The sequence below is a fragment of the Notolepis coatsorum genome (genome assembly GCF_963971535.1).
Source record: "Notolepis coatsorum genome assembly, chromosome: 11".
Classification (NCBI taxonomy): Eukaryota; Metazoa; Chordata; class Actinopteri; order Aulopiformes; family Paralepididae; genus Notolepis; species Notolepis coatsorum.
In genome coordinates this window covers 42,869,083-42,893,212 of record NC_140175.1, presented here as the reverse complement: position 1 = coordinate 42,893,212, position 24,130 = coordinate 42,869,083, and the positions used below count along the sequence as shown (strand labels likewise).

The 24,130-nt window shown below is 42.4% G+C and overlaps 1 protein-coding gene across 1 annotated transcript in view; it reads left to right on the top strand.

Annotated features, from left to right (window-relative positions):
• The first annotated feature begins 812 nt into the window (after positions 1-812).
• The window catches only part of ubxn8 (UBX domain protein 8), a 28,685-nt gene continuing 5,367 nt past the window's right edge, over positions 813-24,130 (top strand). The window contains exons 1-4 of the mRNA XM_084324492.1: positions 813-983; positions 1,319-1,441; positions 1,686-1,765; positions 2,692-2,814. Coding sequence (XP_084180618.1) covers positions 857-983; positions 1,319-1,441; positions 1,686-1,765; positions 2,692-2,814 — 453 coding nt within the window. The 5' untranslated portion in view covers positions 813-856. The remainder of the gene's footprint in view (positions 984-1,318; positions 1,442-1,685; positions 1,766-2,691; positions 2,815-24,130) is intronic.

Here is a 24,130-nt window from a genome sequence, read left to right as displayed (position 1 = left end):
CACACACACACACACACACACACACACACACACACACACACACACACACACACACACACACACTTCAGAAACAAACATAGTATCAATGAGAGCATCAATAATACACCTGAGTGATGTCTAGTATAAAAAAAAAAAAAAAAAAAAAAAAAATTGGGCCCCCCCCCCAGTGCTGCTGGGCCCTTGGAATCATCCTAAGCTACCCCCCCCCCAGCTATGGTTAAGGTGGTTCTATGGTTAAGGTTAAGGTTAGGCATGGTTAAGGTTAAGGTTAAGGTTAGGCATTGTTTCGGAGTTGGTTAAGGTTAGAACGGTTAAGTTTAGGCGCTGTTAAGGAGCTGGTTAAGGTTAGAGTTTGTCTTAGAGAATGGCAATATTCTTTCTATGGTTAAGGTTAAGGTTAGGCATGGTTATGGTTAAGGTTAAGGTTAGGCATTGTTTCGGAGTTGGTTAAGGTTAGAACGGTTAAGTTTAGGCGCTGTTAAGGAGCTGGTTAAGGTTAGTATTGAGCTGTACTACTATACTGTACCCATTCTGCAATCTGTTAATAAACTTTTCAATCAATCAATCAATCAATCAGCGTTTGTCTTAGAGAATGGCAATAGACAGCCTATTTCCGCACTGCCGCTCTCCCGCGTTGCCGCGGTCACATGGTCACATTGTCACATTCTTGCACTGCTCCGCTGTTAAAAAGCAACACGCCGCCGGACCCTAGTGCGCCGCTCTGCAGTTGGTTGCTTCTCGTGTTGTCGGCTGTGTGGCCAGCAGGGGTCCGCCTTCTAGAATATGACGTCACTTACAGGAAGCACAGGCTATTTCCTGGATAAACAGAAATTATGGCCTGATCTGATGGCTGAGTATGCATAGATATAACGCCACATTTCTTACATTTTGCACAATGCTTGCCTCGAAAAAAACAAGCGGCATTTTGGTAATCTCGTTGGTATTATTCGTTTTTGTCCTGTCGTCGAGATATCCTATCTATGGTAAGGTTTTTATGGTGATTGATTTATCAGTGTTCATATGTGCACTTTGAACGAAGCAGTAACATTACTGGCACTGTAGCGTTAGTTGACCTGATTCATTGATTTTTATATTTTACCTTAGTTATGTGTGGTATTCGAGTGGCAGCAATGTCGCCATCACCAGATGCTTTTCCCGAGACAGAACAACACACTGTTCTACATATTGCTTAGATTTTTTAATAGAGATTTTCAATTCTTGTTGGTGTCGTGGACCGAAATTATTACCATAGATTAGCCATGGGGGTGATGACGTGGTTTCATGTTGTTCCATTATTGTGTTTTTTTGTTCCATGCAGGAGTGACACGTCTACTCCCTGTCCAAATCCTACTGTTCTTAGCTGTATACACCTGGATGGCATCCTACCTCTACCCACGCCTCAAATCTTACTTCTTCCCCAGGACTCCAGATTCATTAGTCTGTTAGTGATTCACTAACATCATTGATCCTTTTGTCTAATGCTCACCAACATCATTGATCCTTTTGTCTAATGCACCCACGTGTATATTTACTTCCATCTTAAAATGGTCTCTACTTTGAAAGTATAGACACGTTATCTTAAAATATCACAGGACATGCCTTTGTTCCAATACACACTTAAAAAGCCGTTTTTAGATTAACTCTGTGCTCTCACTTTAGTCATCCAGCCATTTTGTGTTATCTAGACCCTGAGGAGGAGGAGGAAGAGGCCAGGCAGAGACAGCTGCTGGCAAGAAAGGAGCTACAGGAAGAACACAGCAAGAAGGTATTTAGGCCCTGCACAGCTTAGCCCCTTTCGTGACTGCGATTGTAGCAGGTGCCACCTAGCACCTGCCACGAAATTCGACCGTGCCTCGAGTGGGAGTCGAACCCCGGGCGTCTGCACCGGGGCCGACATAACAAACCGTTGCGCCAAGAAGGGAATTCCCCCCTAAGCGCTCGGTTTATATGCCTCTGGGGAGTGAGTTTTACACACTTCTATGTGCCGTAGTCACACTATCGCGGCACATATCCGTTACATTATGCAAGCCTCGCTTGAATACGCAGTCACTGGCTCCCACGTTACTAGCCATGTTAATGTGCGCCTCAAGCACTGCTTAAAAGCGAGCGGTGGGTCCAAAATATATCGGATATAAATTTCAAAGGTACCCACCGTTGCATTAGGGTTTCACACACACACACACACACACACACACACACACACACACACACACACACACACACGGCAGGGTTTGAAAGCTCGGTGTTGCTAATAAACATTTTAAAGAATTTTTATAAACTGGTCAACACTGCTCAAAACAGCTGTATTTCCGTATTTGGCTGCCTGGTGCGCCATCACAGCGCATGCGCATCATGCACCCCAACACCGGAAATACAGCCGTTTTGAGCAGTGTTGACCAGTTTATAAAAATGATTTAAAATGTTTATTAGCAACGCCGAGCTTTCAAACCCCGCCGCGTGTGTGTGTGTGAAACCCTAATTCAATGGTGGGTACATTTGAAATGTATCTGATATTGAGGCGCACATTAACGTGGGAGCCAGTGACTGCGTATTCAAGCGAGGCTTGCATCGCAGTCACGAAAGGGGCTGCTATGCACAGCTAAAACTGAGCAAACCAAAAAAAATCACCCACTCAAAGTAAGACTGCCACCCATCCCTCTGTGTATCATGGTTCCTTTTCCCTCCACACAGAGCCTTTCTTACCACGAGTCTGTGGTGAAGCCACGGCAAGAAGCCTCTCAGAGGAAGAAAATGGAGGATTTTTATCGTATGACCGGCAAGAGCTGGAGACTGACTGAGGGCCACCAGTCTGGGGTGAGGACACCGCTCCCTTTCACTTGTACAAATGTGAGATAGGATTTTTGAGAATTGTTAGGATGTGGCCAAGCGGTGGCAAAAGGGAGTCTGAGGCAGCTTGTCATCACCCGGTGTTTTGTTTTTATTTTCTCTTGTTCACCAGTGGGGGGAAAAAGTTCTGCAGCACAACTACCGGTATATACATTTTCCATTTCCAAAGAAATGTCATTGGAAAACAAGAGCAAAAAAATACAAAACCATTCAACTTTTCAAACAAACAAAATATCACGCTTCTCTCTTCCCAACCAGCTTCTCCTTCTCCCTGAGAGGAGCATCTATCCCAGGCTTTATCCTGGAAGCTCCTCCTACAGAGACAAACTTAAATCAACAATCAATTAAGCACTACAGACATTATTTCACACCTTAAACAATCCTGTACAAGGGACGGCTGGGTGGCGCAGCGGACTAAGCATCTGCCCACCACCGCAAGAGACACTGGTATCGAATCTGGCTGTCAGCGGTGCCTCCGGCTTGGCCGGCCGTCATACTGGCACAATTGGCGGTGTCAGCGGGAGGGAAGCCGGTGGGTGGTATTCTGGTCATTGTAAACAGCGACTCCTACAGGTCGGTCAGGGCGCCTGCACAGCGAGGGAGGGAAATGGTGAAGGTAGTGTGAGCCTCCCACGCGTTACACTTCACCAATGAGAGTCCGCGCTGGCAGGTGAAAAGAGGCTGCTGGCTGTCTCCTATGTGTCGGAGGAAGCATGTGATAGACTTCAGGGCTCCCTAGACCGGCCAGTGGGGGGCACATGCGCGCAACGACCAGGAAGGGGAGGGGGGAATTGGCATAACGACTAAATTGGGATGGGAGGAAAAATACAGAAAAAATAGGAGAAAAAGTGGATTAAAAAAAAACAATCCTGTACAACATGGATACATCACTCCAACACGACCTACCACTTACTAAGGTACCCATGTACATGTTAAAATACTTCATAAAGGTCAGTGAATACCACAACACCAGAGGGAGCTCCACAAATCATGTTAAACCCAGATTCAGCTCAAACAAGGGACTAAACGCGTTTCGCAATTATGCCACAACAATGTGGAACGCCCTACCCTACTGTAGGGGTTCCACATTGATGTGGCATAATTGCAAAACCTACTGTTCATTTATTCAATCTTCATTTTAGATCCTTGTCCTCAGACCAGTGTTTTTAAGAAACTTGAAGATCAGCTTGTTAACTTCATTTCCTGTGTTTCTTGCGAATATTGACTTGAAATCCATGTCCTTAATGTTATGTTGTTCCAATGCATTTTTCAGGAGTCTTTGTCTGGTATTTTCCCTCTGTACTCTACCACACTTGATACCTTCCGAATCTCTCCTCCAGAAAAGGTTTTGGACCAGGGCTAAATCAAGTAGACTGTTAGGGGTAATAATTACAATTCAGATAACCCATTAACCAGACACAACTATCCACAATTCTATGCCGGCAAGATGTTATTATAAATGGAGAAAGAGTGGTGTATGTATGGCCAATGTGCGTCCTACTTATAGGGCATGGGATAGCCGCGTCTCTACTTTCCGTAGCTCCATTTCTGCAGACCCCTCTCTGATTGGTTGAGCCCATTTCTGCAGACCCCTCTCTGATTGGCCGAGCACGCGCATGCGCATGAGCCGCGACAAGCTCCTCTAGCCAGGAATCGAAACTCCGTTAAGCTCCAGAGAGAGAGGCTGAAAACCCACAGTTCTTGCCCGACGGATGGGAGCCGAATCCCGGATCCGAGTTTTTTGATGAATACCCCCAAAACATGGAGGTCGCGAACGCAATTTATGAATGAATGAAAACTTTATTTAACAGATTGCAGAATGGGTACAATACAGTACGGCTCAATACACACAATTGTTAAGGGGATGCAGACCTGAGAAAGACGTTTGTCTTGTTTCCATCAGGGTCCCCCATTTTCAATTCATATAGACATTTATGACATACACAACATACATGACATTTATGGCATAGGGACATATAGGTATTTAGTACTGATACATTTGTGACATAAACGGTATTCAAATATACAGTACTGTTACCCCTAGATCCTGACAGAGTATATACATATGATGGGGAGGGGACTGTACATTAGGAGGGGGTGGGTGGGTGGGAGAGGAATATATACATGCGGTGGGGAGGAGACTGTCTATTAGGAGGTGGTGGGGGTTTTGGGCATTTAAGGTGGCCAGTTTTGAATTGCAGCCTCCCGTAGGTGCTCTTTAAGAGCGGTTTTGAATGTGTGTAGGGATTCACATTCCTTTACAGCATAATTGCGAAACGTGTTTAGTCCCTTGTTTGAGCCGAATCTGGGTTTAACATGATTTGTTGAGCTTCCTCTGGTGTAGTGGTTGTGGTATTCACTGACCTTTGGGAAGTATTTTGACATGTACATGGGTACCTTAGTTGTATAGTGTATGTTGTAGACCAGGCCCATTGCAAGTTGCTGTACTCTGTCGTCTACTCTAAGCCATCCTAGGTTGTCAAAGTGGGTAGGGGTGAGGTGGGTTCTGGGGGTAAGGTCAAGTAGTAGTCTGTCCAGTTTGTTTTGTGATGTTTGTAATCTTGTTTTAAGCGCCTTTGAGGTGCTTTGGTACCATGAGGTGCATGCATAGTCGTAGTACCCTTGAATGAGTGCTCCTGCCAGAGTCTTCAGGGTATTCTTGTTACCAGAGAGGAGATCCGGTACAAGAATCTAGTTCGTTGGTTGACTTTTTTTATTACATTTGATGCCATTTTGTCACAGGAAAGATTAGCCTCTAGGATGGAACCCAGGTAGGTAATTTCGTCTTTCCTTGTGACAATATTGTCACCCACTGTAACTGAGAAGCCGTCGGTTTTGCTGAGTTTGTTATTTGAACCGAAGAGAATGGACTCTGTTTTGCCCATGTGTAATGATAGTTTGTTATCAGCGAGCCATATGCAGATTTTGCCTAGTTCCGAGCTGAGGGTTTTTTCAACCTGCAACTTGTTCTTGTCAGAGACCAGCAGGGCTGAGTCGTCCGCAAACAGGAACAAGTTGCAGTCACAGGCTGACGACATGTCATTTGCATAAATTAGGAAGAGTAGCGGTCCTAGTATGCTTCCTTGTGGAACACCACAGCTCACTGTGAGGGGGGGGATAGAGTACCGTTTACCTCTACCATCTGTTCTCTCCCCTCCAGGTAGGATTGTATCCAGCTCACTGATAAACTATCAAAACCAATTGCTTTTAGCTTGTCAATCAGAATGGAGTGATTGACAGTGTCGAAGGCCTTTTGTAGGTCCAGCATGACCATGCCGCAGTATTTGCCCGCGTCCACCTCTTGTTTGATGTGGTCGTTCAAATAGAGGAGGCATGTGTCAGTGGAGTGGGACGTTCTGAAGCCAGATTGGAATTCGTAGATTAGATTTATTTCCGCCAGGTACTTTTCGACCTGTTCGTAGACTATTTTCTCCATGACTTTCGAGATGGAGGTAAGAATAGAAACAGGGCGGTAGTTGCCTGGGTCTAATTTGCTGCCCTTTTTGTGCAGAGGGGTCACTCTCGCAATTTTGAAGTCCTTGGGGACGTGTCCCTGTTTTATAGAGGTTTATTATGTGTGTGACTGATGACTGGGGTGATGGCGGCTGCTGAGTCTCTGAGGAATTTGGAGGGGATGTTGTCATGGCCAGTGGCCTTGTTAGGTTGGAGGGCGCTCAATTTTTTGAGTACCTCATCGGTTGTTACCATTTCAAGTTTGAAGTCGTCTTTGTGGACCCCTAGGTTTTTGTAGTATGCTACTATGTGTTCTACCCCATAATGCCCTGAGTGGGAGGGTAGTTTGTTTACCAGTGTTGTGGCTATGTTTGTGAAGAAGATGTTTAAGTAATTGGCTACATCCAGCTTGTCTGGAAGCAGGGAACAAAATAAGTACCAGCCAACCGCCAATGGCTGGTAAAAAATCTGCCTGGCTGGTAGTTTTTAAAATCTACCAGCCAAATGGCTGGTAAGTCAAAAAGTTAAGTTTGTTCCCTGAGAGCAGAGCTACACAGCAGTGCGCCTATTTTGCGAGCCGAAATAAGTCTGTGGTTTTTTCTTCTCACAACGGGTCAAATGCATCTAACATGCATTGCATCGTCGCCATTCCTTTATGCCCACATCGCCCGAAATGAACGTTATGTTAGCGTAAGCTAACAAGCTAATCCTGATCAGCGGCAGAGCCATAGAGAACAGCAGACAGTGTGGACTGGGGAAAGGGAAATGGGGGGGGGGGCACTCTCCCTTTCTCTGTGTGTGTGCGTGCGTTGGAAAGACAATGAAGTCACTAGTCAGGACTCAGGAGAGGAGTATATTGTAGTAAACTGAAGATTACTGAGGATGCACAGATAATGTTGATATTCAAATATAAAAAGGTTTCGAGAGGAGTGGAAGTTTGAAGACAGACTAGACTACAATATGATGCGGGGGTGGTGAGTTGAAACAGTGTGTGTGTCCCCGACCCCACTTCTATGTTTCAATAAATTATTTGCATTTAAAACTATTAACGCTGACTCATTCCTTCAGTCCACTCAAAATTATGCTAATATTCCTTATGTTGTTTATGATATTAATTGAAAATAGCATATGAGAGTATTATATAGTAATAATAACACATGGCGATATACTAAAAAGCAATTTTAAATTTTTGGCTGGTAAAAAATCTGCCTGGCTGGTAGTTTTTAAAATCTACCAGCCAAATGGCTGGTAAGTCAAAAAGTAAATTTTGTTCCCTGTCTGGAAGTATTGATTACTCCATAACGAATCATTAAAAAAATATACCGTTAACTGGAATATGTTGTGTGTGTGCCTTACACATATGTTGGATTATGTAATTGGTTTGTCATTAAAAACCAATAATAATCGCTTGCATCGCCGGCTTCGCTGACCAGAGCTCTCTCAGATTCAAAGTTTTAATTGCAGCCTAGAACATACATGTTTCGGAACCAATGTGTAACTTAGACAGTTACAATATAACATTTATATTAATTAACCCAGTTAATGCCTTAAGAGAGAGTCTGGTGGTCAATGTCACTTCGGATTGCTACGGAAATGTTGTGTCTTACTAATAATAACTAATTCCTTGGTCAATAGAAGTCTCTGTGATACTTTCTGAATATGATTTGGGAACATCAAATGGGCAGGGTTATAATAGAAGAAAGACAGTGTAAACAATATAATTAACTCTGAATATAATAATGAGGAAAAAGAAACAGGATACACAACAAGGTGCATGATGAGATGAGGTTATATGTAGAACATGGTACAGTTACAGTAAGTGGGGAGTGCGTCATGGTACAGTTACAGTAAGTGGGGAGTGTAAACACTAAACAGTGATTCAAACCCCCTCAATGTACAGTTTCTGACAGCTGGGCTGTGTTGAACCTGTCACGTGAAATAACGTTATGTGAATAAACCGCGAAATAACATAACGTTATGTTTATATAACGTTACAATGTACAGTTTCTAACAGCTGGCTGTGTTGTGAAATGTGCATAACGTTATGAATAAACCGCGAAGTCACGCGAAATAACGTTATACGCGAATCTGGTAGTACATTTCTTTTTATCTTCTTGATATGATAACATTACATCTGCCTTTTACCGCGTGACGAGCTAAACCAATCAGAGGGGCTTCGTTCAACCAATCAGAGTCAGAGGGGTCTGCAGAAATGGGCTCAACCAATCAGAGAGGGGTCTGCAGAAATGGAGCTATGGAAAGTAGAGACGCGGGATAGCCCCATGACAAGAATATTAAAGGGGAATGCCACCCATTTTTTTTTATCCACTTTTTCTCCCATTTTCTATATTTTCTCCCATCCCAATTTCGTATCATCCAATTCAACCCTCCCCTGTCACGAACGCTGTTTCTTGCCTCCCACAAGCCGGCTGCAATGTGGACTAAGTCATACATAGCACAAGTCCCCTCCGGTACTTGAGGTAACAGCAGTCGCATCTTTTCACCTGCGCAGTTCGATCTCTCAGTGGCGAGGAGTAATAGACAGGGTCAATTTTCAGAAAATCATAACCCTGAAGGCATTTCGTGTTTATTTTTGGTACACAACATTTCTAGGGGTATTAAGGGGTGCTGAATCCAAATCTGCTGTATACCAAGCTCAAAAATGTCAAATAAGGCCTCAAAATTGAGAAATCCAACATGGCCGCCAGCGCCAGGCTGAAATCTATTTAAGTGCATATCTTTTTGACTAAACAAGGTAGAAACATGAATGAAATGTGTTTTTATATGTTTGCATACATGAGGAATTTAAAATCATATCCTGATTTTAGATCAGTTGTGAAAATGTTGCTTGAAACTCATATTTATAGCAGAAACGGTGGTCGTTATTGATGCATAACTCATCAACCAAATAAGAAAGAAAAGCAGGATGATCCCAGGCCATGGATTTATTCATCAAACTATTTTCTCGTGATTTTTTTTAATCAACATGTCATTTATGCAAATTAGATAGTCCTTAATATGCGTACAGTAGCTTAGGTACAGTAATTTATTGTCAGTCATCAATCGTATTCAGGCAGGTGTCGCAGGTGTCTTGCAGTTGCATGATTCATCCAATGCCACTTTTCCAGAATAGAATAGAATAGATTATAATATAATAAAATAAAAATATTATTTTACCATATCAATATAAGTGAAGGTTCAAGTTTCTTTATTAGTTATCATACAGAATACAGAATACTTTGCATGAAATGTTTCTTTCTGTGTTGCTCCTGAGAGTGTGCTAGATAATAACAAGATAGTATAAAATAAGTATAATAAGTATAAAATAGAAAGTCAAGAAGTCAAGTACGTAAACAAGTGTAACAACAAAATTGTTCAGTGTTTCTATATATAGAGTATGTACAGCTGGTACAAAAATGGTGAGGTATAGCTTAGCTTGTGGTGCCACCTTGTAGTGGTGAGGTGCAATAAGGAATGAGAATGATGTGCAATTTCCTTACCAATAATATAAATATAAATATAAAGTGTAAATTGTGTCTAAAGTGGTAAAGTGGGTGATACAGTGTGTTGTTTATTTAAGTGAGTGTATGTGCGCTGTGGGTGTGTTGATGGTTTGCTTATTGTTCATTGTTCATTCATTGAGCATCCTGATGGCCTGGGGATAGAAGCACCTTCTGAGTCTCTCTGTGCTTGCCATGGAGACTCCGGTATCGCTTGCCTGATCGCAGCAGTTCAAAGAGGCAGTTGATTGAGTGGCTGGAGTCTTTGATTATTCTCTTAGCCTTGCCCATGCACCGCTTGTTGTAAATGTCTTGGAGAGTGGGAAGCCCACCTTCAATTGTGCGTTCGGCTGAACGGGCCACTCTCTGTAGTCTGCTGCGGTCTTGTGCAGTGCTATTCCCAAACCAGGAGGTGATATTGCCAGTCAGGATGCTCTCTATTGTGCATGAGTAGAAGTTCTTGAGGATCTTCTGACTCACGTTGAACTTCCTTAAGCGCCTAAGGAAGTAGAGGCGTTGTCGTGCCTTCTTGATAACACTGTCAATGTGTGTGGTCCATGTCAAGTCCTCGGATATGTGGACTCCGAGGTACTTAAAACTGTTCACTCTCTCAACCGGTGCCCCGTCGATGCTGAGGGGGCTGTAGTCCCTGACCCCGACTTCCTAAAGTCCACAATCATCTCCTTTGTTTTGCTGATGTTCAGGGAGAGGCTGTTCTCTTGACACCATCCCGCTAGAACCTTAACCTCTTCCAGGTAGGCCCTCTCATCGTTTGCAGAGATCAGGCCCACCACTACTGTGTCGTGAGCAAATTTGATGATTGTGTTGTTGTTCCGCTGTGCCACACAGTCGTGTGTACAGGGAGTGGAGGAGGGGACTCAGGACACAGCCCTGGGGGGCCCCTATGTTGAGAGTGCTGGATGAGGAGGTGCAGTTGCCTGCTCTCACCACCTGGGGTCTGCCCGTCAGGAAGTCCAAGACCCACTGGCAGAGGTCATAGTTCAAGCCCAGGTCCCTGAGCTTGGCTATGAGTTTGGAGGGGACTATGGTATTGAATGCTGAGCTGTAGTCGATGAATAGCATTCTCACATAGTTCCCCTGCCTCTTGTCCAGGTGTGATGCTGCTGTGTGCAGCACATGGGCTATGGCGTCCTCTGTGGACCTGTTGGGGCGGTATGCAAATTGCAGGGGGTCCAGGTTGATGGGGAGGGAGGAACAGATGTAGCCCTTCACTAGCTTCTCAAAGCACTTCATGGCTATGGAGGTGAGAGCTACAGGGCGGTAGTCGTTGAGGCAAGCTGGCTTGGATTTTTTGGGTACAGGGATAATGGTGGACTTCTTCAGACAGGTGGGGATGACAGCCTGTTCTAAGGACAGGTTAAATATGTCAGTGAATACCGGGGCCAGTTGGTCGGCACAGACTTTTAGGACGCGGCCGGGGATACCGTCCGGACCTGCTGCCTTCCTGATATTCACTTTCTTAAACGTCCTCCTCACCTCATGTTCTGTTATCCTGAACACTGAGTCTCCATCAGCAGTGCCCCCCCCCTCCTCCATTGCAGTGGTTTGTAGGCTGGTGCTGTTATTCCCAGCCTCAAACCTTGCATAGAAGGTATTGAGATCATTTGCCAGTTGGATGTCACTGTTCAGTTTGAGGGAGGTGCCTTTGTAATCTGTCATCGTTCTGAGGCCCTGCCACATAGCTCTAGAGTCAGCCTGTTCATATTGAAGTTCAATTGAATCCCTATAGCGCCTTTTTGCTTCTATTACTGTCCTCCTAACATTGTATCTCACCACCTTGTGGTCATTCATGTTGCCTGTCACAAGCCTGGCGTTTTATGCTGAGGTGCGCGCCTTCAGAGCTTCACGGACGGATTTGTCTACCCAGGGCTTTTGGTTTGGGTAAACTCTAATTGTGGTAGAGGGGATTGTTTCTTCTACCAAAGTACAAACAAAATCCAGCACTGTTTCCGTGTAGTCATTAATATTATCTGTTATCGCGGAACACCCGCCAGTCTGTACATTCTAGTGCAGCTTGGAGCGGCTCCTCCGACGCCACCGTTCAGCGCTTCACCTCTCGCGATACTACAGGAATGCGCTTGAGACTTTGTTTATACTGCGGTACAAGAAAGATGGCGTTGTGATCTGACTTGCCGAAAGGACTGGCAGCATGTGATTTTTAACCGCTCTTAAATTGCGAGTAGCAATGGTCTAAAATATTCCCGCCTCTGGTAGAAGAAGTCACATGCTGGTAGAATTTTGGCAGCACTTTTCTCAGATTAGCGCTATTGAAATCACCCACAACCACAATAGCAGCGTCTACGTTAGCTGCTTGGAGCTTGTTTACTTCGTTGTGGAGCTTGGAGAGCGCGTCGCCTGTGTTTGCTTGTGGTGGAATATACACTCCGATCAGAATGACCGACGTTAATTCTCTCGGGAGAAAGAATGGCCGGCACTTGATGGATATATACTCCAGGTTTGGGGAGCAGTGGTTTGAAAGCTCCTTCACGTTGCCTGGATCACACCAATTGTTGTTCAACATGAAAGCTATTCCACCTTCCCGCTTTTTACCGGAATCTTCCTCTGTACGTTTGAATACTTGTTACAGTAATCCTTACAGTGACAGCTTATTCACACTCTTCCTCAGTGTTCCGGCAGGTGTTGACTTTCTTACAGTTGCATGCTTCGATACATGCCATGTGACTCTTCCTGAATAGAATAGAGTAGAAGATAATTAAAAGATTATAGCCAGCTCCCATACAAGTATATTCGAACACATGATACAATTGTCCTTACAGTGATTTATTCTGTTCCTTCATTCCTTTTTTTCTTTCTGTTATAGGCATTATGTTCACAATTCTGTTAACGACAAACAGTCTAGAGTATACAGTCTTGCAGGTGGATGTAGAGATGTAGAGATCCAGCTTTCATGTAGAGATGCGTACATCGGATTCTGTCATAGTGAGCCAAGAGTAGAAGCAGCACATCTGTGTCACGCGCTGACACAACGATTGTTTCCACTGGAGCCTGGATGAGTATCAGCTTCCTCATGGTCAGCACTCAGAGAGGAGACTTCAAGATCTGGATCTGTTGACTTGACAGTTGTCGCTTCAGCAAACCTCTCTGATACTACAACTACAGGTTCATCATCCGGGCTGTGTTCTATCAGGTGGTTTGAGAGTAGTTGAGCGATATCTGATTTGTTGTCTTCAAGGGCCATGAAGCTCGCCCAATCGGCAGGAAGTGGAACAGACTTGTTTTTGATTTCACGACGTACTGGCCTGTGGCGCTGTTTGCGTTTCACCCTTGTGCCTGTTTTGATGGATTGGTCATGGTATCTGTCAAAGACGACATCTACTCTCTGGTATTTTGCTCCCATCTTCAACACGGTGTCAGTGAACTTGTTGGCATAGTCACCAAATGTTGTAGTGTCAGGTGGCTTTCCGAGTGCCATTACCAGAGCTTGGCCATCAATGACCAGGCAGCTGGGTCCCTGAAGAGTAAGATCTGCAGGGGTTTTAACTTGTTTCGTCAGTATATTTGCGAACACAGACTTGTTGGTGGAATGTAGACTCCCGTTAGTTGTGGCCAGAGATGGCGTGATGGGCATGAGCTCATGCTGGAGGATATTGTCAAGGTCTACCTTACGACCTGCTCTGTAAGCTGTGATGAGCCTTTGTAGAATCTGCCTTTGATGGTGTTTTGCTTGTTCTTGGAAAGTTGCACAACTTCATACAAAGAGGCAAATGTCTTGGCTTTGTTCTTTCGAATGGGTGATTTCAGGTTCAGGTGCTGGTCACTATCTGGAGGTTCACACAAACGTTTGTCCACAAACATGTTCAGTTGTGCCTGTCCAAGGTGTTCTGCGCCAAGTATGGATTCTTGAATCTCCGGTGTGACTACGTCCTTGTTGATGTATGTAAGAAAACTTACAAAAGCACATTTAATTCAGGTTTGTACCTTGTGTAGTCACACTTAACTCATTAAGCCCCACCTTTTATTTTTAGAAAATTCGCCTAAAACAGCATGCTTACATTAAAATGCTTATATATCCAGATCTATAAGAGCTACTTGGATAAACTTGGTGCCTGAAGAAAGCTAAGACTTGGGGGATTCTAATGTTGGTGTCCTACACTGTACAGTTATTACCAAATTGCTGTCGTATTCCTGCAAACACTGAATAAATGTCATTTTTTTATCCTCACCTATACAAATATTACAGTTAGCCAGTCAAAAACACCCTGTTACTCATGGTTGCACCCCAGCTATATTCCTACTCTCTTCCTCCATAGGTGCAGATGTTCTGTGCAAAGTTTCATGTCAGTAGAATAAAAACTGTGGGTTTAGCACCTGTTTTTGTGGAGAGAGGGCCTGGTGCTGGCGGCCATGTTGGATTTCTCAATTTTGAGGCCTTATTTGACATTTTTGAGCTTGGTATACAGCAAATTTGGATTCAGCACCCCCTAATACCCCTAGAAATGTTGTGTACCAAAAATAAACACGAAATGCCTTCAGCACTTTATACAAGCACATTTTCTGAAATTCTGCCTAGTCTATAACGCGTGGGAGGCTCACGCTGCCCCCGACACTTCCTGATTCTACTGCGCAGGCGCACCAACCGACCTGTAGGAGTCGCTGTCCACAACGCCCGATCCCCACCCTTCAGTTTCCCACCCCCTAATACGGCCAATGTGTATTAGTACGGACGACCAGCTAAACTGAAAGCAATGTGGAGCGCTGGGATCGAACAGGCGATCCCAGCGTCTCTGCATTCGTGGCGAGCGCCTTGCCCACTACGCCACGTAGCCGCCCGAATGCCACCCATTTTTAAGAATTCACAATTCTTCCTGTGCCTCCCAGGACCGTTCAGTCGGTATTTGTGAACACGCATCACTCTGATAAAGCTAGAAATCACAGAGAACCCTCTATCGCAGTGACATCACCAATTTGAAAGATTCTTTCTGATTCCTAGTTTTAGGAGAGTGGTGCATGTTCACAAATACTGACTGGACTGTCCTGGGGCACAAGAAGAATACATGTGAGTTCTTAAAATGGGTGGCATTCCCCTTTAATGATGACACTACTGTGCATTGAAAGGAATTCCAAGAGAACATTCCAAAAAATTACACTTGGCTAGCTAGCCTAGCTGTTGGCCAAAACGTTTTAAGCTAGGCTAGTGGTCCATATCCGCTTCCATTAATTTGTGCTAAACTAGGCTAGCTTGCAACCGGATAGCTTTCTACTGAACTCGGAGAGGAAATTGGTGTCTATCTTCTTGTGACTCTGGAGAAGAAGTAAGCATCTTCCTTTTAAAATGTTAGCGTGATCCTTTTAAAAGTGAAATGCTTTAGCAGCCTACGTGTTGAATCTAACTACCTAATGGAAGTAAATATACTTTAGTTTAGATGTTGTCCTTTTCCCCCCATCACACACCGGGTGGTCATGATGATACCATTCTAACACATGGACTTAAATCTGGGTCTCCAGCATGGAGGCATGGGGAGCCAAACATCCAGCCAAAGGTCGTTCCAAAGGTCACCCACACCCCTCCTCGCGAAGAGAGATGGTTGGATTTCTAGGCCTCAGACAGGGCTATTCTACTACACCTAAGGAATCTGAAATCCTGAGTTCCAAAAGTACCTTTTCTAATTGAGCTTTCTGAATGGGTTCTGGAAGCTTTGTATTTTGCTCTTACATGTTGTTTTGTGGTCTTTGGAAAAACGACCACACTGATAAACCTGCCACTCAAAGACCTGGAGAAAGACCAAACCTAAAAAAGCTCTAAATGCCTCTGCTCTCTATTTTTAGGTTCGACCAGCCGCCAGTAAAAGTCGGTCTGTCCATTGGTTCATCAGTCAGTAAAAGAAGAGAATAGACACTTTCACCTGCTACATAAATATTAAGCTTGAGCTTGGATTGACTGTTAACTCATTGGGGGCCAACAGTGCCCTCTGCTGATGGCCCTTCGGTACCAGTGCTTTATCCAATGTAGGATAGGACTTATTTGCGAGTGCTTAACCCTTATGTGGTGTTAGGGTCTCCAGCGACCCGTTTCAAGGTTATAATATGTAATAACTACCATGTAGTTGATTTTATTAGAACAAGGCTTTATGATATCCTCCACAACACACATATAAGCACAGCAAAACTATGTTTCACCATTTTGAAAATTCTGAAGGTATCTGCAGAAAAAAAAGGTACGACTGTGGTGTTAGGGTCATTCTTGACCCGGCAAGGTAAAACTATACTATAAAAATACTAAATATAAATAAATAAAATAATAATAAATATACTAAACTTTTTTTCAGAAGTTATCTTCTAATATTGTTCTATTATAGTCAGAAAACATTATCTATGGGTTTCACATTTAGTATATTATGATTGAACAACCTCTTTCATCTTAAAAATAAGGGACATGATGTGTCTCTGGGGCCATAAAATTAAATTACAATGGGATTATTGAGTGATACTCCTTTCTTTTTAGTGGTCAGGACTGAGTTAGACCCCGGGTTTTATTGTTTTATTGTGGATCCCCATTAGTCTACACCAAACATAAAAAATACAAACACACACAAAAAAAAGTAAAATTAAAATATAAAACCATAAACATTGAAGTACAAGAAAACATCACAACGAACAAAACGGTGAATAAAAGTTAGATATCACAATTCTCAACCATAAAATACAAATTACATATTCAGTCCATAAGAACAAAACAGATCAAAATCATATATGTTATTTGAACTCTTATTATAGCATAACTTTTCTCACGTCACCGATCACCTTTATATTTCCATACTAATTTCAAAAGTCAATGGCCAAAATGTAACTCATTATTCATGAGCGCAATTTTAAACTTTTTTTTAAACATAAATTTGTTCCTTATCATAGTTATATTTCTGGGTATTTTATTCCAATAAGCAACTGCTCTATATATTACCGTCTTTTTCAGAGCATTTGTTTTTGGTAGAGGTAAAGTAAAGCATGAATCTAACGCTTGTCTTGTGCTATATCCATGTTTCATATTAGTTGGGTACAGTTGTGAGTGCAAACCCTCCGGTTTCCCAGTATTACAGATATTAAACAAAAAAGTTACCAAGCTACATGCCATCCTCTGTTCCACTGTCATCCAGGTCAGCGCGGCATGCATCACTCCAACACTACTCCTCACAGAGCAGCGCAGAGCGAGGCGTGCCGCCCTGTTCTGAGCTAACTGGAGTTTGTTCAGATCAAGCCTAGAGGCGTTAGACCATATAGTAGGACAGTAGTCCAGGCGTGATAAGACCAAAGATTGTAGTACAAGCTTTGCTGTACCATTAGTCAACAGATTTCTACACCTTCTGATCATTGAAGTACCACAGCTCATCTTAGCCACCATATTGCTAATGTGTTTCGACCAAGAAAGTGTTTCATCTATTACAACACCCAGCAGTTTTGCCTCACTGACCTGTTCGATATCAGCACAGTTCAGAACTAGATTTAATTCAGGATTTGATCTAGATGTATATTTTGAGGCTATCATTATACTCTTGGTTTTTGCAACATTTAACTTTAACTTATTTTCACTTACCCAGTTGGAAATGAGCACTATCTCATCTTGCAATAACCTATTAACAGACTCAGATTGTTCTGCCGCTACATACACGGTAGTATCATCTGCATAGATCTCCATTGATGCATTATTAAGTACTAATGGTAAATCATTAACGAAGATTGCATACAATAAGGGACCCAGGCAACTCCCTTGGGGCACTCCGGCATGGAGTTCCCTCATCTCCGATAGTGCCATTAAACATCACGCATTGTAGTCTATTAAGTAAGTAATTCTTTAACAACTTAATAGCACTTTCATTGAATTTATAAGCTGAAAGTTTCATGAGCAGAAGATCATGATCTATAATGTCAAATGTAGCGCTAAAATCCAGAAGCACAGCACCCACCATTGACTTCCTATCAATATGTGTAAGCCAGTTATCAGTCAGCGATGCGAGTGCTGACCCGCTAACAACGGCCAGTGGTGCCAATTCCTAACACAACATGACATATCAAATATAATAGCAATAGATCTAAATAACAGTGATCGTCAATGAGTTGCTTCCAGTCAACATGCACGAAACTTATAATTTTTTCATACATACATTTCCATTTTATACCGTGATGAACATCGATATATTTCTAGAGCGTTCTGTCTCATCTCAATAAACTCCAGCAAATCGAGCAATGTATTTCCTTAGAAATCGTGCCATTTGTCGCTTGATTTATGAATCGTTTTCAAATAAACGCTAGATTATCGATATTATGTGTCCTCATGCACGAAGTTAAGCGGGTTTCTGAAAAATCGCTTCTCCGTACTTTGGTCGGCGCGAACCTCTCACACACACACACTCCGATGGCGGTGAAAGGAACAGCTGATTAACCCAAGATTCGTAACATAAAGTCCTTACCTCACATCTGATGTCCTGCAAAAAGATTAATCCAATTCCTGATCGCCATTCCAAATATTGATTGCGTTTATTGATCCAACATTATATATCCAAAACGCATAATCCACGCTGCTCTGAGTGTCCCCAGTCCATCTGTTATAACGATACTGCATGCCCGAGAAGGAACCTGGACCGGACTTCTTAGATTGATGCACAGCCCCAGCCAGAGGGATTGCAATGATGTGCAATACCATCCGGGAGACGATAGTCGGCGGTATTTGCCCTTTGCGAGCTCAGACCCATTCCCAATGATAACGTCAGGCTGGATGGATGAAAAATGAATCGATATAGATGATAATAGAAATATCGATTAAAACCCGAGATTTCTCGGGTTTGGCGCCCAGAGCATGGCGAGTTAACCCGGACTATCTCGGGTTTGGCCTCCAAAGTGTTTTAAGATAGCCTGCATGGATAACTTTGTAGTCTACAAAGTTGATAGGTGATATAAATGTGGACACTGGTTTCATCATAAATGTGGACACTGGTTTCATCAGACATCGTTGAGAAACCCCTATATTCATAGTATTCATGACTTCTTGGCAACCAATATGGCACAATGCCACAGAGTATTACCTGCGGAAAGACAAGAGTGCAATAATAGTCTAACCAGGTATGTGAGGGTATTGAACACCAAAGATCTAGAGACAACACTAGAAAATATGAAAATATGCTTGTTTCATATTTTGAGAGCTGATTCTATGATTTCAAAGCATTTTCAAGTTCAAGTTCAAGTTCTTTAATAGTTGTCATACAGAAGTACAGAATACTTTCATACAAAATGCTTCTTACTGTTGGACACTGAAGCAAGAGTTCTGCCTACAAGATGACATTGACAAGGGGGAAGAATTCAACACATTGTACTGATCCTTGCTGTCATCTAGGGCTGACCCTTATTAGTCGACTAATCGATCGAAAGGAGCCGTAGTCGACTGCCAACCTCTTAGTCGAATGCAAAAAAATATATATATTATAATTATAAAAAAGAAAAAATATCATTATTTTTAGGGATGCTCGATATTGGCTTTTTTACCGATACCGATATTCCGATATTGTCCAACTCTTAATTTCGATACCGATACCGATACCGATATCAACCGATACCGATATATGCAGGGTTTCCCCCCAAAAAAACGGAATAATTTCAGGTAACTAATAATTTCACTGGATGCATTCAAAAGGCTTTCTAAATGTAAGCATTATCTGTGCAAAATATGATAATTAAAAAAGTAAAAATTAACATTACATATCTCTTGTTGTTGAATTAAACCAAAATGCATACTTTTGACAATAAATAAAATAAGAATTGGTTCTTACTTGCTTGCCTGGGTAAATAAAGGTTAATAAAAAGAATTTTTTTTTTTTTTTTTTTTTTTACCAATACCGATATTTTCCGATATCACATTTTACTGCCGATATCGGCCGATAATATCGGACATCCCTAATTATTTTCTTTCCAAAAGAAAAGAGGCCTAGAAGCGTGGCTAACGCTAATGGCACGCATACCAGAAGCTAACTGCCTAAGAAAACAGGCACAGAGGCACTGAAAGAGGATTTCACCCATCTAATGAACACACTAGACTAGACAAATATCAAGATGTATCCATCAGTGGACCAATTGCATGCTTTCGCAGAGGACAAGAAGCCTTCCGTCGACTACTTCAGACATTAAGCAGTGCACCCCCCACAGCCCAAATGGAACAATATATATTAATAATATATATTATATTATACTTTTTAAATATTTTTCATAGTCTACTAATAGTCCACTATCGGCTAATTTTGTCGACTACAAGTCGACTATACAAATCCTTAGTTGAGGACAGCCCTACTGTCATCACATCAGTACAGTAAATGCAGGGGCGCAGCTTCCTATAGGCGGTTGCCTAGGGCGCCCCCCATTTTCAAAAAATTTTTTTTTGCTTGCCGCAGTTTTGGCGCCCCCCTCTGCAACCATTATTTTATTTATTTGTATCCACTTTTTCTCCCCATTTTTCTATTTTTCTCCCATCCCAATTTCGTATTTCCAATTCTTCCCTCCCCTGTCTTGAACGTTGCTAGACTATGCCTCCCACTGGTCGGCTGTAGTGAGGATAGAAGCCTTGCATCACGTGTCCCCTCCGGTACACGAGGAGGCAGCCTGTCGCATCTTTTCACCGCAGCAGCTCGAACTCTCAGTGGCGAGGAGTAACACGTGGGAGGCTCACGCTGCCCCCGATACTTCCTGTTTCTGCCGCACCGGCGTCACCCAACCGACCTGTAGGAGTCGCTGTCCACAATGTCCAATCCCCACCCACCGGCTTTCCCACCCTCTAACACGGGTCCTACTAATCACCCCAAAGTACCAGAAAATACCCCAAAATACCCCAAAGTACCCGAAAATACCAGAAAATACCCCAAAATACCCTAAAGTACCCCAAAGTATACCCCAAAGTATACCCCAACATATCCCAAAATACCCCAAAGTGCCTGGAAATATACCACAAAATACCTAAAATGAAAAACTAAAATGTGCACATTTTGTGTAATAGTGTGTAATAGTGTGTAATAGTGTAATAGTATGTAATAGTGTGCTAGTGTAATAGTGTGTAATAGTGTAATGTTGTGTGATAGTGTGTAATAGTGTGCTAGTGTAATAGTGTGTAATAGTGTAATGTGCTAGTGTAATAGTGTGTAATAGTGTAATGTGCTAGTGTAATAGTGTAATAGTGTGTAATAGTGTAATAGTGTGTAATAGTGTAATAGTGTAATTTTGTGTAATAGTGTGTAATAGTGTAATACTGTGCTAGTGTGTAATAGTGTAATAGTGTAATAGTGTGTAATAGTGTCTACTATTACACACTATTACACTATTACACACTATTACACTATTACACACTATTACACAAAATTACACTCTTACACTATTACACACTATTACACTATTACACACTATTACACTATTGCACACTATTACACTATGACACACTATTACACTACACTATTACACACTAGCACACTAGCACACTATTACACACTATTACACTAGCACACTATTACACTATTACACACTATTACACTATTACACTATTACACTTGCACACTATTACACACTATTACACACTATTACACTAGCACACTATTACACTATTACACACTATTACACACTAGTACACTACACACTAGTACACTATTACACACTATTACACTATTACACACTATTACACACTAGCACACTATTACACACTATTACACACTAGCACACTATTACACACTAGCACACTATTACACGATTACACACTAGCACACTAGCACACTATTACACTAGCACACTATTACACTATTACACACTTACACTATTACACGATTACACACTAGCACACTATTACACTAGCACACTATTACACTATTACACACTATTACACTATTACTCGATTACATACTAGCACACTATTACACTATTACACTAGCACACTATTACACTATTACACTATTACACACTATTACACAATATTACACTATTACACTATTATACACTATTACACTATTACACACTATTACACTATTACACAAAATGTGCACATTTTAGTTTGTCATTTTAGGTATTTTGTGGTATATTTCCAGGCACTTTGGGGTATTTTGGGGTACTGTGGGGTATACTTTGGGGTACTTTGGGGTATTTTGGTGTATACTTTGGGGTATTTTGGGTACGTTGGGGTACTTTGGGGTATTTTCTGGTATTTTGGGGTATACTTTGGGGTATTTTGGGGTATTTTCTGGTACTTTGGGGTATACTTTGGGGTATTTGAGGGTTTTTTGGGGTATTTTCTGGTACTTTGGGGTATACTTTGGGGTATTTTGGGGTACTTTGGGGGTATTTTAGGGTACTTTGGGGTAGGGCTGGGCGATAAAACGATAACGATAACTATCGCGATAAATTATTTCCTCGAAATAAACATGAAACGTGGTCGCAAAGTTTCGATATATCGATTTTCCAAGCTTGGCTCCGTTCAGCCTCGGCTCAGCACACTCACTAACAACAACCAACGTTACGTGATGACGTGCTTACGCACAACAGCTAACAACCAATCAGTGAAGGAGATGGCCGAGAGCGAAGTAGACCCGGAAGGAGGTAGGACTCACTCAACAACAAGGCTTGCTAGGCTAATTAGCTTGCACGGCGATGTTTTATATATTTACGTGCCGAGTATGTGTGTGGCGTGAATTCTGAGGCCACGTTTATAGTAGTGGGGGTATACAGTGGACGTCGTTTCAATATATTGTGGCGGAAGAGAGTATTTTAGTGTCATATTTAGCACATTGTCATGGAATACACCGCTTAGATACAACAGGCTGGCTAGGATAACTAGCTTGCACGGCACTGTTTTATATATTTACGTGCCGAGTATGTGTGTGTTTTGAATTCTGAGGCCACGTTTATAGTAGTGTGGGGTATACAGTTCGTTTCAATATATTGTGGCGGAAGAGAGTATTTTAGTGTCATATTTATTGTCATGAGATACTCCGCTTGTCGGCTAACTGCTAACGTGCGCGGACTGATGACGACATCAACTCGACTTGAGACATTCGCAGCAGCATAAGAAGTTAATTAAACTTGACACATTATATCGACGATAATTATCGATATCGAATTATATGAAAATAATTTTATAATTTTATCGCGATAACGTTTTTGGTCATATCGCCCAGCCCTACTTTGGGGTATTTTCTGGTACTTTGGGGTATTTTAGGGTACTTCGGGGTATTTTGGGGTATTTTCTGGTACTTTGGGGTATTTTGGGGTATACTTTTGCGGTATTTTGGGGTATTTTGGGGTATTCTGGGGTACTTTGGGATATTTTGGGGTACTTTGGGGTATTTTGGGGTACTTTGGGGTATTTTCTGGTACTTTGTGGTATTTTCTGGTATTTTGGGGGTATTTTGGGGTATACTTTGGGGTATTTTGGGGTACTTTAGGGTATTTTATGGTACTTTGGGGTGATTAGTAGGACCCTCTAACACTGCCAGTATGACGGCCGGCCAAGCCGGTAGCAACGGCGAGAGCTGGGCTCGATACCAGCATCTCCTGCGTTAGTGGCGAGCACCTTGCCCACTGCGCCACTCGGCCGCCATCTGCAACCATTATTTTTACATTAAATATTTTTTCGAACATAAGGGAAAATGAGCCAAAAATCTATAACGGTCAGTCGATCTGAGCCTCGGCTTTAGGTGTTCACAGTCGGAACATGCTAGAGCGCTGTGCATTGATGGTCAAGTGTTTATAGAATTGAGTGTCGAGGAAAGAAAGACTAACGTTAGAGAACTATGAAGAGACAAAAGCCATCCGGGTTGCAGTATAAAAAAAGAAGAGAAACGTGCCAATACCCCATCATATGTTTATATTCACTGTTAGGATCTATGGGTAACAGTACTGTATATTTGCATATCGTATACCGGTATGTCACAAATGTAACAGTACTATATACCTGTATGTCCCTATGCCATAAATGTCATGTATGTTGTGTATGTCATAAATGTCACTGAAATGAAAATGGGGGACCCTGATGTAAACAAGACAAACGTCTTTCTCTGGTCTGCACCCCTTAACAATTGTGTGTATTGAGTCGTACTGTATTGTACCCATTCTGCAATCTGTTAAATAAAACGTTCATTCATTCAAGGTGAAAGGTATGCAATTTTGTACAACTTCCAAGACCTGCCACACCAAGAGCTGATGAAGCAAGCAGAGGCACTTGTACACACCTTAAACAATGGAGGGCAATCTGATTTGGATGGGAAGGAGCTGGCTCAGGAGTTGGAAAATGTACCTGACTTGCCATCAAAGAGCATGACAACTCTTGAGTTGTTGAA